Source organism: Carassius carassius, chromosome 19 (genome assembly GCF_963082965.1).
Source record: "Carassius carassius chromosome 19, fCarCar2.1, whole genome shotgun sequence".
Taxonomy (NCBI): domain Eukaryota; kingdom Metazoa; phylum Chordata; class Actinopteri; order Cypriniformes; family Cyprinidae; genus Carassius; species Carassius carassius.
This window is the reverse complement of record NC_081773.1, coordinates 32,199,417-32,219,140: the sequence shown is the minus strand read 5'-3', so window position 1 is coordinate 32,219,140 and position 19,724 is coordinate 32,199,417. Positions and strand designations below refer to the sequence as shown.

The following is a 19,724-nucleotide window of genomic DNA, read 5'->3' as shown; positions in this document are numbered from 1 at the left end:
GGCTCAGGTTCAACAGTAAAAGCTTTCCTGAACTTCCCCAGAGGTGAGAGACGGATGAATGGAGCTGTGTCTCACTTCAGGCGAAGCTGAGCTGAAAGCCAAAGCTGAAGTATTCAGCTCGCTAGGTTTAAACCCAGCTCCATTCATTACGTCCCCTCTCAACGTTTAGGAAACTATATTGAGTATTTTTGGGGGTTGGGTGTGTGTTCACTGCACAGGGCTCGTTCATGAGGTCAAGAAAACTTGCTATGTATTTAAACACGAATTCTAAAGGAAAACGAAAATGCATCAATAGCAGAATTGTCCTGAACGATATGCAAACCCATATGTGCTTTTGTTGAGTCATAATGTGTGTCGAGGGAGGGAGGGGTTCCCAGTGCATCCTCTGCGCGTGAGACTTCTGTGAGAAACCAGTGATACAGACCTGCAATTGGATCCTGCACAAGTCAGTCCCACATGTGGGTGGGCGGTGGACTCAGGGCTGCACACCCAGTAAAGTAAAGTTTGTACAACAAAAGCTTGAGGGAAAGTTGCACATGCGAGCGCACGCGAGGTACACTAACACCTATCTACACGCGCTCAAAGTCAAAACTCGTTTCAGACCCGGTTCAGCTCAGTTTCATTCAAGACACAATGAAGTCAAGCTTGTGGATTTTCGTCCTTGGGAGTTTAATCGTGACTGGGGTGAAGATGCAAGGTAAGGGTTTACTTAAACTAGTTTAAAATCACATTTAAGAGATTCCTAACAAAATACATTTCAAAGTTTCTGTTTTATGCTTTAACACTTGATTAGTGTAACACATTCATGAAGTGATATATACTTTTAAATTGAACATAGAATATATAATGTATTAATTTTATATATAAAGAGAGACTTCTGGATGAAATGGGAAGCATGCATGGCTCTCTCTCTCTCTGTCTTTCTTTGATAGAGTGAGTCTGTATATCAGCTCAAAGATCACATGTTTGAGACAGAAGGACTATTGTTATTATACATGCATGATTGGAGATCCATACATTCTGGATTGAATTTAGCTGGTCACAAAATAAACCCCTCAGATATGACTTGTTGAAGCTGTAAAGCCTTACCCAGCTTTTCACAGCTCACTGCATTTCCCTCTTTGTACATTGTGTTCTTGACGAACAGCTTTGACCGTTCAGAGTCTCACAATGACTTCATCCGAATGTATCGCACCCCTTAAACATTTACAGGATGTTACCAAATGTTCGGGATCGGGATTAAAACGTTTCTCTCATTAAAAATCCCATCTAAATATGATCTTTGGTGATTTACAGGCCTGTTAAGCGCTAATATGTCAAATCTCCTCCAGATGTAGAGGAGAACATGCATTTCGCTCACTGCTGTAAACGGAGAAAGACTGAGGTGTAGTCTCAGAAATTCAATCCAGTCCCAGATGTAGACCACACCCTGTGTGGAGAACATGGTGGAGTTAGGGATGCTTTTGAGTTTGTGTGCCTCTGTCCAAATCTGAGAGACGCAGCGAGGCACATGCACGGCCACAGCCTTGGATTTGAGTTCATTGTTTGGTGTTTGTGTGGACAGGTGTGTTGCCCGACCATCCTTCTCTCTGCTCTAGAGTAAACTTCCTTTGTGTCTCTTAATCTGACAACTACCAACTGTGCCAACGGCATCAAATAAAAGAACAACTGCGGAAATTAAAGCTTGAGAGACAAAAATCATCTAAGTCATTAGCAATTGTGCACATGCATTCAGGATTTCTCCATTCGACGACACAAAAGCCGATGAAACGTGACAACATTGAAAGAAGGTGTTACATAATGCATCCGCGTCATTTTATAACACAAAAGGCATATGAAGAAATAATGCACGAAGCACTAGACGTCAATTGAGCAAGCCGGCTAATAAAACAAACAGAACCACTGGACTAAACACACCACTGTATTTGCATTAAAACTGAAGATGCATGTGTTTAAGATCATATCATAAAACATATCCTTTCATTACTATGATGACAAGAGTTTGGATGCATCAGTAGACACAATGGATGTCCACTGAAAATCAGAACTCCTATTAATACTGATCATTATTATTTTACATTACATTTGATAATTACTTTACATGCTATGACTGATAACCAATAAATAGCACATATTAAACTCATTTATCATCTGATTTATGATAGAAGTGAAAAACAAAACACTAACAACTAAAATCAGTTGTTTGAAATGTAACTAGTGACTTTATGCATCACAACAATTTAATGTAATGTATGGAAAATGGATGCTATTTTAAATGATTAGTTCTGTAGATGCTTGATTTTAAGTGTTATTTTAATATCGCTGAGATACTGTTAATGTATTCAAGGATATTCCAGTTTTCAAAAGGAATTTCAAGTTATATTTTCAATTGCTTTTCCATATGAATAGATTTGTTAATGTTTTGATGACTTTCTGTCATTATATTTTCTGATTTCATGTTGAACTTAGTTTTAGTAATTTTATTTATTTTACTTTAATTTTTTTATGATATTTTCTTCAAAATGAAAATGAGAAAAGCAGCCTTGGAAACGAAATAAAATACGTTCTCTACATTATTTTTTTTATTTTAGTTAACATGTATTTTATCTCAATTATGTAGAATTTTCTTGTAATGGCTTAAGTTTATTCAACTGTAATAACCATGACTTTAGATAACCATAGATATAAAAACAAGGGAAAATGGGCATGCACAATTAAATATCTAATTTAAAATATAAAACATCATATACTGTCTGATATACAGTATATTGTCAAATATTAATGACCTATTTAGTACTGATATATAGTGCATCCATATTAGTAAAGTCATGAAAACTGAACACATGACTGCTTTTATGAATGAAGCAGATATTTGTGCATCTATTAGTTCTATAGGATAAATCTGACGTGATATAAGTTTCTGTTTTGTTGTTTTTCACGTTTCCATCATATCGTGCCCTGTAATAACTCTGACCACACCCCTCTATGATGAGCCAAAGCTGTAAAACGGAGCAACAGCATGATTTTACAGCCCTCACTTCAGGTTTATTTTACAGTTTCTCATAACAGAGATCTCACAGTCTGTTTATTCAGCTCAACCCGTTTGACGGGAGCCAGCATATATCACCTGCCACGCACCTGTGTCGTTTTTTTATTCCAATGATAAAGATGATAAACCTGGGTTGTTAATTTACCTTTTATCTCATATTCAGATTCTCCAGCAGATGACCTTGCAGCAAAGGAATCAGCCGTTCCTGATGAAGGTGATGATAAGCTTCATGAAACTCAATTTACAGCAGGGGATCTTGATGCTACATGCAAAAAAACAACCACACAAATCATGCATGTTTAGGATAAAAAGTACAAATAATTATGAGAAGTCTCGTCCTCCATCGCTGGCGTCAGAGACTGTGAGAGTGTGCAAATGTAGTCAAATCAGACCGATGTCATCATGGACACAGTGTTCATGCCCTCATGCTCAGAAACCATCAAAAACAGAAGGAAATATGAGCTGGGCGATATTAAATACGGGTCTGCTATTGTTCGCCACTCGAGTCCTGAAGCAAAAACAGTAGATTCTACACCATTTCACTAGCAGCACAAGATCATTTTCAGCTGATTAGTGGGTGTGATTGATTTCACATCCATCTTTCTAGGATTTATGCAAAGTGCTGCTGTGGAGATCTTTCTGTATGAACACAATAATGAAAACAGTACTTTCATATCATAACAGGGAGAGTTCTCGCAACTTTCACTTATGTTTAAAAAAAACCAAACAAAAAAATGTGTTTGACTTTATTAATATGTAATGTTCTGAGATCGACAGTGATGTCATTAGTGAGATCCTTATGATGTCATTTGTTTTTGATGAACATTCTAATAATGTTTAGAGAAAATGTTCTTTATTCAGAAAATGCTTGGAATAAACAGTCAGGTAACATTTAAATTTGGGTGGAAATCAAGTTAGTAGAAACATTTTTATAACCTTTAAATAACATTCTAAAGACAACTGGACTAACATCCTCAGAAATAAACATTCCTATAACATATCTGGGCTAGAAACTTAGAACTTTTTTTGTAACCTTTCAATAATGAAACATTTGAAAATGTTTCCACAGCTTCTAATAAATTCAATGCATTAAGTTTACACACTTTTTTAAGTAGATTACTCACAAAAACATGATTAAGCATTGGTTTTGGAAACAATTACTCTGAGCTATTATTTCATGAACCGAGCACATGCTAATTGCAATGTAACATGAATAAACTGAATAAATAACTAAGTAATTATTTATCACTGGTATCAGTGCAGTCATTGTTCATTTGGTAAATGTGATCTAAACCTTCATGGAGCCAAACACAAGCATTAATTCATAACAGGAACTCAAACATAACAGCTCTTTCCCTTCACTAGAAACATAAGATAACATTTACTTATTCAGTTTGAAACTGCACTACAGTTTTCAAAGTTATCAAACTTTCAAAGGAAACAAGTTACAATTTCAGAGTCGGGGTTCAATCTTTAGCTGGCTGGCAGGAGCCGCCACTGGCATGTCACGTGACCTGTCAGTGGCTAGCTGGCAGCTGCCAGCTTGATGCTGGCATGTCACGTGACCTGTCAGTGGCTGGCTGGCAGCTGCCAGTCTTATGCTGGCATGTCACGTGACCTGCCAGTGGCTGGCTATAGTTGTCTGCCAGTCTGCCTTTGGCAAGTTTCAGAACCCATTGATCTTTGGCTGTTTTTGTGTTTTGTGTTCCACTCTCTAGCTCATTTATTATGCATCTGTTGATATGTTTTTGTTCTTTTGCATGATTGATGTTTTAGACAATTTATCCCAATTAAACCAGTCAAATGGCCATGATCAAACTGACAGCTTACTGACGCTTTGCTGGACGTCTATTCAGTCAGCCGTGGCTGAAGTGCGGTTATAACGCGTTTCCAGACTCTCTCGCAGTAAGGAAATACACTGTTTTATTCTTATGAATGTAATCTCATGCATCTATTCTTTATTATGATTGGTGTTTTGGGGACGATTATCCCGATTAAACCACTCAAATGGCCATGATCAAACTGTCAGCTTACTGACGCTTTGCTGGACGTCTATTCAGTCAGCCGTGGCTGAAGTGCGGTTATAACGCGTTTCCAGACACTCTCGCAGTAAGGAAATACACTGTTTTATTCTTATGAATGTAATCTCATGCATCTATTCTTTATTATGATTGGTGTTTTGGGGACGATTATCCCGATTAAACCAGTCAAATGGCCATGATCAAATCAGCTTACTGTGTCGTTACTGTTGCCGTCCTCTCATTCTACGGAAATTAATCCAATTTGTATGGATACTGCCGCTAGTTGTGACGATTTTAATCGTTGTGTAAAAAGTTGTGTAATAATAGATGCAGTAGATGCAGAGTAGTCTATTAAAACATGATTTAATTCCAATAACATTACTCTTTGTCATTACTTTTGAGCATTTTCTGCAACAACAGGACAAAATAGGCCTACAGCAATGCTTTTAAATAATTCAATAAAAGAAAGCCAATTTAAACAGTAAAATCACGGAGCAGAGACTGTATCAGTATTTCCAAATTTACAACGACTATTTACAAGTAAAACCCAAGCAACAAAAACTATTTACAAATAAAAAAACGAGGAACTGTATAGGCCATTGCTTGTAGCACTTAAACTATTATTCCACACACATAAACACTTGTGCAGTTGCAAAGGCTGTTTCCGCTTGGAATCTGTGAAACCCCTCTGTCTTTCTGAGAATCAGAATGGTTATCTATAATCAAGGAAAAAACAAAGTCATTTCAATCTTATCACACATAATTTGTGCATTAAATGTAGAATTGGTAACTGCATAATTCACACACTATATTTCAAATGTATAATTAGCTCTTGAATTATTATTGTGTTCTTCACAAAACGTGACATACCTCAGGTGTCATGACTTCCATTGCATACGAAGGGCTAGATAAATCAGTTTTGTCCAATGCCAAAACACTGTACACCTTGTCAATGATTCCCTCAGTCTACAAACATGACAACATACAGATATTTCACTTATTAGTATCGTAAAAAAAAAAAAAAGAATCAGCATCTAAGAATCATTTAATTTACATACCAATAGTTTCAAATTTTAATAATTGTCAAGATATTGGTAATCTGTAACAGTACAATGTTACATAAATAACAAATAAGTACAATACGATTTATAAAAGTAAGTAATTGTGATATGTTAAGATGTCACCTCAAGTATGTAGCAAGTACCAAGTTAATGTAAAACATCTTTTTATTCCAAAGAAATATTATTGTACCTGTTCTTGATCAAAAATGGAGATCCGTAGGTTGCATTGGTTTTTCAGTTTTGGTGCATAACTGGGATGTTTATGTAAAAACATTCTGTGTGATCTAACAGCGCCAGATGTGAGGTCATGATGCAGTTTCTAAAAAAAAAAAAAAAAAAAAAACAACATTACTAATTATCAATATGATAATACTGATATTAATTATTACATGTGTTATACAAAAATGTTTCTGTGCTATTTTATTTAAAGGTTTCCATAACAATTACCACAATTTCTTCATCCTCCACAACTGTGTCAACCAAAAGTCCCTGTTTCAAAGCTGTGAGGGTGCTGTAAAATAGACATATATGCATTAAAAGCAGTTCAGTGAGCTTTAGTTTGTATTATGGTTCAGTTGCTTACCTTTGAAAAGAATATGGTTGTTGATCACATCCACAGCTGATGGGCGTGTCTTTGTGAATTGTTGTAGGGTCTATGCCAGCACAATCTGTGTGTAACCATTTGTTGCACAGATCACACTGAACCCACTTCATCCGTTTGATGTGTGGATGCAGGGTTCTAAAAACATATACATTATTGTAAAGTCAAAGCAGCAATATTCATATACACTAAAACTCGCAATTTATATGGTATACTACTTACTTATTTCCTGTGTTTTGATAAACACATGCTTTTAAGTCCTGGGCCATGCAGGTGTTGGTCTCTGTTTCACCTTCCTCTCTTTCTCCAATTGCAGTCGGAAAGTCCTGTCAAGTACATATGAATTTTAATGTTGTATTTTTTTGGTCCAATTCTATTAAAACTCTTAATTCCTGTTTGTCTTACTTCAGTTGTCACATCTTTCAACATGCTTGTGGCATGGTAAACACGCAGGTGTACAAGCTGACAAGTTTGAAGCACTTCAGAAGACATTTTCAGGTTTTTGGCTTCCATTTCAGCTGCCTTTGAAACAAAAAAAAAAAGAAAACTCTAATGCGGTTCACAGCCCAAAATAACACATTCAAAAAACATTTTAATAGTGAAGTGAGAAATAAACCTTACAGTGCAAACAAATACCCCACAGTTCACACCATCTCGCTGCATCCACTGTTCTGGTTTGCAAACAGTCCAGTCATCCAGTGACCCATGTTTTTGGAAGGCCTCGCTTTACAGATTTTAGATTAAAACAGAGTTCTCGTCATGCATCTTTCACATCTTCTATATAGTATTAATATAATGTTTTTAAAGTAATTAATGTTTTTATACTACACTGGTAAAGATGAGAAATGAATTACCTCAGAATCTCCATGTCATTTTTTTCAATAGAATTGTAGATCATCATTGAATCATAAATACGCACTTGTTTTCCAGAGACATCGAAAACCTGTGAAAAAATCATATTAAAAGTTACAGTCAGCATATCAATTCAATGTTACAGCACAACTCTGTTTCTTGCAAACCTTACCCAGAGTATAAAGTGGTTTCCTCGTTCTGGAGTGTTACCACCAACAATTCTTGGGAGCAGGATTTTTTGAGCATTCTACATTGGAAAAAAAAACACACACACACACACACACACACACACACACACACACACACACACACACACACACACACACACACACACACACACACGTATTTATATTATATATGTATATATATCATATATGTGAAAACCCTCTATTGTTATACAATTAGTGACGTATACCTGAAGATCTTGCACATGTGACCTTGAAATGGCTTTATTTTTTGTCCACTCTCTGTACCACAAAATGTACACATCTGTGTATAAGGCAACAACCTGCGCATGAAGTGAACTGAAATTAATTATTATATTATCTTTTTAACATTCACAGAGCAATAATCTCATGGGACAATTGCATATCTGCAAACACCATTGAATAGTCAGTTACTTACATTCTGAGTTTCTGCTGCAATTTGAGCAAGACGACAGTTCACAGCCTTTAAATAAATGACAAAGACTTTAATATACAAAAAAAAAATTAGCTGAGTACATTGTGAATGTGAGTGTTGTTATATTATATGAACTGTGTGCATTGTCATGTACCGAGTTCCTAATAAAGAATTGTAAGGCAAACATAAGAATATAAGCACACTTACATTATCATTTAACCAAGGCATGTTCGTGTTTGGGTCTTCCTCTAAAAGAGAAGAGGGGCAAACACTTCTCAAGTCCGCAATATACAGTGTTGCATATGCTGAAAATCTGTGAATTATTTGTCTCTCTCTCCTCCAGGTGATGTAAAGTTGTTTCAGCTTGTCCTGTAGTTCAAAAACAGAACCCATTCATTGGATGTAAATGAAGCAGAAAATACTACAGGCCATAGTTTTTGTTACTGTAAACTATTCCTTGGAAGTTTAACGTACAAAAAGCCAGTCTGTACCTTATTTTGTTCACTTATAGGAAACAATGACACAGTGAAACTCTCCATATCTTCCTCAACTTTGTCTGGTTCAGCTTGCGGGTCAGTTAATGACTTTTCTGCAGATGTGCTTTGGTACATCTCTGCAATGATATGACATAGTATTGAGATAAAATTAAAAGTGTATGTTAATAACATTTGTAGTACTACATGAACTTCAATTTCATGAACTATATTACCTCTGTCTGTTTCCTCATCCACACCTATTAAAAGGTGTCCATGTCGCCCTAGGTGCACATCTTTTTGGGACATTTTTTGAATGTCTTGCAAGAAGTTATTGTTGATTTTTTCGTTGTGGAGATGGAAACACAGCCGCAAGGCGAACATGTAATGAATGTCCTTCAGTTGACAGAGGAAATACTTGCTGGTTGACAGCTCTTTGTTAACCTGCTCTGCTGAAGATGAATTAACCACACTGGCGAGATCTGGCAACAGTTTTATGCTCCTCAGTCTCTCTTCAGGCCTTTTTTGGTTTTTCTCATGAAAACGGTCATAGAGGGAGTACCGTTCAGTAGTTCCAGTCTGAGGGTGAGGGCAGGTGAATCTGTCAGTTGTTTGGTCTTTGGGTATGTTTGGCCCCATAGAGCTTCGAAGGGTATTCACCCATTCCTTCTGCACTGTAAGTTTTTTTTCCAATGCAGCAGAAATGTTTTCTGCTGTTGGAGCACATAGCCTGCCATCATGTGGCTGAAAAAACTTTTGCTGAGTCCTATTGTTGACATGTCTGGCTACTCGTCCAGCTATATCCGAAATGAAGACCGTAGGTGGACATTTGAAACTCAGGAGACCATCTCCATGATCTCGAGCAGATTCCTGCCACCACAGGGGTGAATGATAGTATACCACACCATGGGTGCACCCAAGGTGTAGTACCCCTCCTGTGGGTAATTTTTTTTGAAAATTCAGAACAATTGCTAATTTCATGTAACTTACGTAATACGTTTTCACAATGAGTTATATATTTTGGTAGTCAAATATAAATTTAAATGTAATGTTTTTCAGTAACTGACACTCAATAATGTGATTCATTATCAATCAGGGCAAAATGTTTATGATACTGTAGATGGAGGTAACATTAGTGCTTTTGTTTTCTGTTTGACTTTTAGTATGCTGTATGCTAAATAACTTATTATCCATTCTGTACCATGCTTGTAGTTTTTTATCTTACCTCCTGCTTTGTGAAGCTTCACGAACATTTTTGGATATATGTCCTTATACAATAGAAGTTCCTCAAGCCTATTGATGAGGTCAGACTGTGATCCACTTGCTGAAATGCCTAGAGCATTGCATGCCATTGTAAGATCCTCTCTTCGGGGCTAATAATGATGGGGAAAACATGCATGGTTATAAAAAAAAAGTAATTTGGGTAAATGACATATTGACTCCAAAGTGTTATTTCTGCTGGAAGTGATACATTAAACCTTATAAAATGAAATATTTTATAGTTTTTTTTTTTAAAAAATCAGCATCAGCAAATTGTATTACCCCTTTGAGCTCTAATACTTGCAAAATTCTGTCCTCATCAAATTCCTCATCTGTCCTCTTTGTCCACAATCTGTCTTTCTGGGAGAGGCCTTTCAAAATCTCAGTCTTTGGTATGACATCAGATATTCTGGGGTGTTGTCCAATCCATGGTGTAAAGGCAGAATATGTCAGGGAGCTAGAAAATGGGTTTTGAGATGACCCTGGGGGAGGGAGGAAGGAAGGGAGTGAGTGAGTGAGTAAGTAGGGACAGAAGGAAGGAATGACATATGGGAGGGAGGGAAGGAATTGTAAATCAAATTTAAAGCAAGTAGGCATAATGTTTAAGAAGTATATTAAACAGCTTACCATCACAAAGTCCTGTTGCAATTATCTCCTTCTCAAGGTTTTCCCATCTAGCTGAAACGTTCACCTGTGTGTCCTGTGAAGTGGTGTTTGTCAGGTCTGGTCGTCTCATGAGATGCACTACACAGAAAGAGTACGGTAAGTGTTTTAAGAGCAGACAGGGGAAACTGTTGTTGCCAACATTTGAGTCTAAAGCAGCTTTTTCATGAATGGGTACACTGAATTCCTACCTGGTAAGTCAAAGGCCACTTTCCAGTTGGTGTCAGCAACCAAAATAGGAGGATGATGGCCACAACGGTAGCAGAAGTAATTGTAGGTGTAGCTCTTCAAAGCAGAGAAGTGGTAAAAAGCTTTCCTTATTGTGTTGTGTGGAATGTACACTTTACTGTGTTCCCCCAATGTACGCAAAAAACGTCCGACAGCAATGTGGTTCTGTTGCAGGTAAAGACAAATTTACATTTTAGTTAGGCCAATATGTAAGATAATGTTCAGGTAAATATTAAATTCTGTTGCATACAATTCACTGATTTGTTTATACTTACAGAAAGACCTGTTGTCAAAAGTGAACACAAAGGGATTGTGAGGAACACTTTGTTGTTGAAATTGTGAAATCCAGATTTGTATTCTTGGAACCTGACTGGGGTTCCACAAACAGGACATTCCTTAATGTAAACTGCAACACCTGAACAAAACATACATAAATAAATAAAATATATATAATTATATACAACAACAATATGTTCCCACTACAACTCACAAACCATAAATACCTCTGTGCACAGAAAACAAAGCATAGATGGTAGCATGCTTTGTCTTTAGGATTGCGTCACTGAGGTCAGGGTAGCAGGGTCCGGGGCAGTAAGGGCATTGTGTTTCTTTAGGCACAAAGCTTTCTGGTATCGTCATTTCCGTTGAAATTAATTCTTGTGGAAGATGTTCCGGAATTCTTTTGCACCTAAAAAAGTAGTCTGTCATTTTAGACACTGCTGATGCTGTCTCGTTTGATGGTTGTGATTCATCCTCCCTCTCTTGTTCTTTCTCCTCAAGGTCCTCTATTGTTTCAGGACTTGCATTTGAATGTTCTCTCAGTAATAACGGACGCTCCTGGAATACCCACCACATGCATAGGTGTCTGTGGACACAACTTAGTCTTTGTTTACTCCCCCCACATTGACAGTGCCATCTTCCAGACAGTGTGTCAAATGTCACAATGGTTCGCCCAAGCTGACACCAGTTATCTTTGAGGTTAGTAAATACTGAAAAGTAAATGTAAGTCTGTGACATGCCATATTCTCCCCAAAAAATAGGGAAGACACAATCCACCTCCTCTTCACTGGCCTTCAAATGTAAGTCCTTACATTCCTGGGCTCTTGACTTTGAGATTAGCCCTTTGTCTAACATTTGCTCCAAAGATGCAGAGTTCAGTGTTTGTGGAGGAATGTAGCGTTGTGCAGTTATTGTTCTTCGAAGGTGGTGGCATTCAGTTCCAGGGTGTCCACTCTGGGCTGCTATCTTTGCCATGTCTCTGCAAATATCTGACTCGCAGTATATTTGTCCTAGGAGAAGTGATTTCTTGACATGGACTGGCACTCTTGGCCCATATAGTTCTTTTGGTGTGACGTACAGCGCATTTTTTTTATCTATGCAAAGCATAGGTTGCTCCAAGCCATGTTGCATTTTCTCATGCCTCCTCAGATTGGATGTGTTTGAAAAGTCAGCTCCGCACTTATGACATTTGAAACGGCTTTTTTGTGTTTCTGTCTCCAAAACTACATGGGTTTCTTGTTGCATTTGTGCATTAGCTTGCTCCTCTGAAAGTCTGTCATCTTTTTGCTCATGGGTGGTTTGTTGGGCCACTAAGAAATAAAGAACAAAAAAAAGATGTAGCATTCTAAAATGGATTGCTAAAACAAGCAACTGAACTGATGTTACAGAGAAATTGTCAAACCTGAAGATTTTTCTGTCACTTCATAACCTGAATTCAGGGGAAATGTTTTTATTAGTGCCAGTTCTATGCAATTATGATTGATTCATATTTTTGTATAATGAATACAGCTACACATACAAAATTATACAGTAAACTGTGCTAGATCAAAGTAAAAAATAACACAAACCATGGTTTTTCAGATGAGATTTGAAATCCCCTGGTCTCGCTACAGTTTTTCTGCACTTTTGGCAATGCCAGTGACTCCGGCCTTGCACTCCATCAGTGCAATAGCATGGTATAGTCAACTTCACTATAATAAAGTACATAAAAACACACAGTGAGAAACGTCTAATAGGAAAATCCACTGATAAATTATTAGAGTAAATTACCAGTTTTTGCTTCTTTGTAAAATATTGCATATTTAAAATGCCGCTGTGACAGATGTGTCTGTGTCAGTGTGACTGCAGTCCTGCAGTAAGGGCAGTTAGTGTCTTCACTGAGACTATATAGTTCATCCTCTGAGGCAAACACAAATTGCCTCTCTGAAAAAGAAAGAAAGATTTGAAACAGCTTTAGAATTTATATACAGCTACATGATATATAAAAAACCTTATCTGATCAATTTAAAGTGTAAATAAAGTGCGTATTACAGTACAGAACACTTTTTTTAACATAATGTCCAGTGGTGTCATGCAAAGTCATGTGTGACTGACCCCAAATGCGTCCTTTACCTTATATGTTTACCTTTTATTTTAGATCAGTGTTTGCTTTAATTGAGAAACATTTGGTGCCAGTACGGGCAGAAAGGGAATGAGAATGTTAAAGGAATAGTTCACCCAAAAATGACATTTTTGTCATTACTTAACTCACCCTCAAGTTGTTTCAAACCTGTATGAATTTCTTTATTCTGCTGAACACAAAAGATGATATTTTGAATAATGTCAGTAACCAAACAGTTGATGCTCCCTATTGACTTCCATAGTATTTTTTGGTAACACTTTACAATAAGGTCATTAGTTAATGTATTAACTACCATTAACTAACCATGAGCAATACAAATTGTGTTACTGTATTTGTTAATCTTTGTTAACATTAATTAATAAAAATAGAGCTGTTCATTGTTTGTTCATGTTAGTTCACAGTGCATGAACTAATGTTAACACGATTTTAATAAAGTATTAGTAAATGTTGAAATTAACATGAACAAAGATTCATAAATGCTGTATATGTGCAGTTCATTATTAGTTCATGTTAACTAATGTAGTAAACTAATGTTAACTAATGAACCTTATTGTAAAGTGTTACCATTTTGTTTTCCGTCAATGGGGTCCATCAACTGTCTGGTTACCGACATTATTCAAAATATCTTCTTTTGTGTTCCACAGAAGAAAGAAATTAATACAGGTTTGAAACAACTTGAGGGTGAGTAAATGAACTCTTCCTTTAAGGACACAAAAAAGAATCCATTTTAATGCCATCATTGTAGTTACATTGATGTTATGTTGTCTTAATGTTAATATGTAAACATTACATTGGGCAGATGTTTTAAACCACCTAACCCGACACCCTTTTGGCCTTTTGACTGCAGAGCTCATAGGGCAACAGAAAATATGTAAAATACTTTACTTGCCTGCCATGATTGTGGATTCTCAGGTGTAAATTCAGAGACCTACTGAACAAAATGAATTACGTATACAAAAAAAAAAAAAAAAAACATTTCATACTTATAACAATCTAAAACAAACGACATCAATAATAACCGCACTTCAGCCACGGCTGACTGAATAGACCGTCCAGCAAAGCGTCAGTAAGCTGACAGTTTGATCATGGCCATTTGACTGGTTTAATCGGGATAATCGTCCCCAAAACACCAATCATAATAAAGAATAGATGCATGAGATTACATTCATAAGAATAAAACAGTGTATTTCCTTACTGCGAGAGTGTCTGGCAACGCGTTAACCGCAGTTCAGCCACGGCTGACTGAATAGACCGTCCAGCAAAGCGTCAGTAAGCTGACAGTTTGATCATGGCCATTTGACTGGTTTAATTGGGATAAATTGTCTAAAACATCAATCATGCAAAAGAACAAAAACATATCAACAGATGCATAATAAATGAGCTAGAGAGTGGAACACAAAACACAAAAACAGCCAAAGATCAATGGGTTCTGAAACTTGCCAAAGGCAGACTGGCAGACAACTATAGCCAGCCACTGGCAGGTCACGTGACATGCCAGCATAAGACTGGCAGCTGCCAGCTAGCCACTGACAGGTCACGTGACATGCCAGTGGCGGCTCCTGCCAGCCAGCTGAAGATTGAACCCCTACTGCAATTTCATTAAATTACTACAATCAATGCATAAAACATTAGTTTAAATGGTAATTTATTCTTTAAGTTGCATAATATTAAGTTGATGTAATGATCAACATTATGATGTCAGTAGAAGTTTGCATCTTAAAAGGTTTGATTAAATGCATTTACACAAGTTTTATAAAACCATGCATTTTTTATGCGGTGGTAAATTCTCTCAATTTCTTTTTAGAGTGCAAGCGTGCCTTAAGAATCTAAATAAACACTATAACAAATAAAGTTCTTCACTGGCATTCATGCATGGTTTCACTCTTTCCATTACACAAACATTTCTTTAGAATTTAATGAGGTTCTTTAGTTTATCAAAAGTTTATTTTAGGAACTGATCATTGAAAGGTTCTCTGTGAAACCAAAAATGTTCTTATGGCATTTTATCTTTATTATTAAGTGTGTATGTGACCCTTCTTGAATTCATGTAGAAGATCTAGTAGAATGGCATGTTTCTGCTGTAATGGTGGATCCAGTCTGTTTAGCAGATCTCGTCAGAAGATATTCATTATGTGTTTAACACAGAAATGAGTCTGAAAGCCAAAACCTACAGACTGTAGTTTTTCTGGCGTCCAGACTAGTCATTAACAGACTCTTCTGTCAGCAGTCAAGCAGACGGAGGCAGAGGAGACAGTGATGGTGATGTGAGATCATGAGTTGTGTATTTCTGACCAGCATGAATTCAACAGGTGTTTTTATCCCAAAGCAATGGAAAATTACTGCTTGCAACAAAATCCTTGAGAAAGAGATATGCACTTATCTGCAATTTACTTATGAAAGCAACAGCACACAACATGAGATTAAACAGCAATAGAAATATTATAGAAAAGGATTTAATTGAATACACTGCAAGTCACAAAATGTGAAATATTTCAGATTTTAAATTTATTATTTAACTTTTTTTTTTTTAACTATGACGCATAAGAAAGATGATATAGATTAAATACTTTTAATCATCAGGGAAGCATTAAACTGATAAAAAATTAAAGTAATCTATTTATAATGTGAAATAATATTTATATTTCAAGTAAATTCTGTTCTTTTGAACTTTCTATTCATCTGTGAATCTTGAAAAATAAATGTATCGTGGATTTCAAAGAAACATTAGCAGCACAACTGTGTTCAACACTGATAATAATCAGAAATGTTTCTTGAGCAGCAAATCAGCCTATCAGAATGATTTCTGAAGATCATGTGACACTGGAGACTGAAGTAATGATGCTGAAAATACAGTTTCGATCACAGGAATAAATGACAGGTTAACAGAGATTCACACACAAAACAGCTGTTTTAAATGATAATAATTGCACAATTTTTACAGTATTTTTGACCATATAAATGCACCCTTGGTGAGCAGAAGACACTTTGTTCTGTAAAATAGCCTCAAAATGTTCTCAAGCAGTGGTATCATACGATTGAACAAGTTTTTTTAGACATGTGCCCGTAACATTACAATTCCCCACCATTTCTAAACGTTGGCAGTGATTTCTGGCTTTCTCCAACTGTAAAGCGTGGAGCAAAGTCTGTGCTTCAGGAACGGCCTGTTCTGAACTTCATCTTTGTTCAGAGCATGAAAAGTGAACGTTTTGTTAAAGCTGACTATCAAAGGCATTGATTCTGGGGTTTAGTAACTAGTTGAGTGTCTGTTATTGCCAGACCTGTGCAGAGCTGAAACAGATCAACATGACTTCATTAAAACACTTGCATTTAAATTGTATTTGCTAAGATATTTACATAGTATATTTAGATATTTACATCAGATATATTTCCTCCAAGTTTAAAGGAATAGTTCGCCTATCAAATATTGCCATATATTTTATTACACAACCTCATGTCGTCGTAAACCCGACTGATTTTCTTCCCTGAAACAAAAAAAGGAGAAGCATGAAGCTTCTGTCTTTGGATACAATGAGAAGTAAATTTCATGTTGTGTGAGATCATGTGATGGGGAAGACTGTTGATCTTGGGATTTGAGAGGAAATTTATCAATAGCGATTGAAATTTAATCGGTTCTTCAAATAAAACACCACAAAAAATTAAATAGAAGGCAATATAGTGCTTGTTTGGATCATGAAAGCATAGAAAACAACTGGATGAAGATGAGTAAAGGACCAATGTTTTAAACTCTTCTATAGCTTTTACACAAGTAAGTGGAGTTTTTATCTGGGATAACTAAAACGAACACTATTAAAAATTATTTTTAGTAATCGAAATAAAGCTGAAATAAAATATTAGATGAAAATTCAAAATTTTGCCTTGGTAACTAAGAGAAATAAGTTTCAGTTGAAGAATTAAAGTAACTAACTGGAAAATAAAATAAAAACTAAAAGTAAGAAAACAAAATGCTTCTAAACCATTGAAATGTTACATTTTCTTGTTGTGGTGATTATAACGCTATTTAACTTAAATGTTTTATTTTAACTCAGAATTCAGTGTTATTTGAACATTTATTTTTGTTATATTGTAAAATTGTAAATGTCCACTTTTGTGTTATGATTATAACTTATTAAAGGTTACAAGGGATTTCTTAAAATGATCTGCAAACTTTATTTTCACAAAAAAGTAACGTTATTTAAACGTTTATTTTTAATATTCTAAGAACGTAAACAGTTTTGTTGTGATTACAATGTAATTTAAAGTTTACAAGTATGTTTCTTAAACTTTTAACTAATTTGAATTTTTACTCAAAATTAGCATTATTTGAACACTTATTTTTGTTATTTTATAAATGTTAAAATGTCCAAAATGTAAATGTTTTTGTTGCGAAAATAATGCTATTTAAAGTGTATAGAAACATTTCTTAAACATTTAACTAATTTTATTTATATCGCAGAAAAACATAACGTAATTTGAATGTTTATTTGTAATATTCTAAGGAAGTTAAAATGTCCGATTTTCTTGTCGTCATCAAGTACACATAACATAGTAAGGACGTTTTAAGAATTTCTCAATGTTATGAAAGCATATAGCAAATATTAATAAAGTTATTAGACTTAGTGGTCGACCGATAGTGTTTTTTTTTACAGTCCATGCCGATATCATGGAAAGCAGGGTGGCCATTGGCCAATATAAAGCCTATATAATTATATTTATTTAATTAATATTTAAGAAATTTGAGATAATTTGAAATGGATTAAAAATAATAATAAACATACCTTAGATTATTTTTTTTATTTTTCACAAATAAATAAATATTTAATACAAATATTACTAAAAAGTATTCTGCAATGGGAATCATATATGTTTTTTAAATAAAGCCAAGTTAACACTCTTTTTACATACATCACACAGTAAACATTACATGAATATGACAGTGGGCAAATGCATAAAATGCATAAATTTGAAAAATTTAAAATCTCGAAATGAATGTTTAAAGCACTCAATTAGCATGGACTGAAAGTCTAGTAAAGAACATGCGAACATGGAGGATACAAATGCACACTTTATAAGATCTCACAACTGGACCCGACAAAGTTTGCAAGGTTTGTGAAATAAAATTGTCATTAGCCATTCAAAGATTTGTTTAAATGATTTACAGTAAATGCATATTTGCTGAATGCTGACAGCAAATGAGAAAGTACTGTAATATTTAGCTTTCTATTACTAATAATATAAAAGCAATCGTTATACTACTTTTTAAATTCCTTTTTTTTAACAGTTATATTGGCTTATTATACAGACTTCTATCCATATTAGACAGAACTGTTAACGACAACGACGAACAAGAGGGAGAATCTGAACACTGTGGTGTAGGTGAAAAAATGCCAAATATTGGCTGATATATCGGCCTTGGTGATATATCGGTCGACCACTAATAAGAATGTTCTATAAACATTACATTAAGAAAATGTTTTTTCTAATATTGATCTAACTTTTAAAGAACGTGAGAGAAAGTGTGATGGGAAACACCACTGATTTTCACGTATCATGTGGAAACAAACCTGCATTTGTGAATTTGAGAGGACGATTATCAGTGAATAGAGACTTTAATGTAGTTTGAATTCTTGCATATGTGTTGTTCAGTCCTTGTAATAAAGCAATCCACTAGATGTTTCTAAAAACACAGAAACACAAACATTTAATTTAAAAGTCTGTAAGAGTGACTTTGTGCTTCTTTGGGATGGCACAATCAAGCGACATTCACTTGCAGAATGCAAGCTTCTAGAGGGCACATAAGTCTGAAGTAATGAATTTAGTAAATGGGTGCAGAGCCACTGGTGGTTTTGTAGGCAAACATCAATGCCTTGAATTTTATGCGAGCAGCTATTGGTAGCCAGTGCAAATTGTAATTGTAAAGGTTTGATAGAACTGGCTGGAAGACCTGCCAAGAGAGCATTGCAATAGTCCAGCCACAGAACAAGATATTGAACAAGGAGTTGTGCAGCATGTTCCCAAAGAAAGGGCCTGATCTTCTTGATGTTGAATAAAGCAAATCTGCAGGACCGGACATCAATCATAACTCCAAGGCTTCTGGCTGTTTTTGAAGGAGTTATGTTTGATGTGCCTAAATTGATGGTGAAATTGTGATGAAATGATGGGTTTGCTGGAACCACATGCAGTTCTGTCTTGGCAAGGTTGAGTTGAAGGTGATGGTAATGGTCCTTCTTCCAGCAAGAAATGTCTGTTAGACATAGTAGCAACCGTCAGATCATCAGGATGGAATAAGAGGTAGAGTTGAGTGTCATCAGCATAGCAGTGGTATGAAAAGCCATGTTTCTGAATGACAGAACCTAATGATGTCATGTAGACTGAGAAGAGAAGTGGTCCAAGAACTGAGCCCTGAGGCACTCCAGTAGTTTGATGTTGTAACTTGGACACCTCACCTCTCCAAGATACTTTGAAGGACCTATCTGATAGGTAAGACTCAAACCATG

The 19,724-nt window shown here is 35.7% G+C and overlaps 1 protein-coding gene across 3 annotated transcripts in view; it reads left to right on the top strand.

Annotated features, from left to right (window-relative positions):
- The first annotated feature begins 440 nt into the window (after positions 1 to 440).
- Positions 441 to 19,724, top strand: part of LOC132095589 (involucrin-like) — a 32,267-nt gene continuing 12,983 nt past the window's right edge. The window contains exons 1-2 of one of the 3 annotated variants that reach the window (XM_059500726.1): positions 441 to 697; positions 3,213 to 3,263. In XM_059500726.1, the coding sequence (XP_059356709.1) occupies positions 3,225 to 3,263 (39 nt within the window). In that variant the 5' untranslated portion in view covers positions 441 to 697; positions 3,213 to 3,224. The remainder of the gene's footprint in view (positions 698 to 3,212; positions 3,264 to 19,724) is intronic. The other 2 variants (XM_059500725.1, XM_059500727.1) reach the window with 2 other exon arrangements.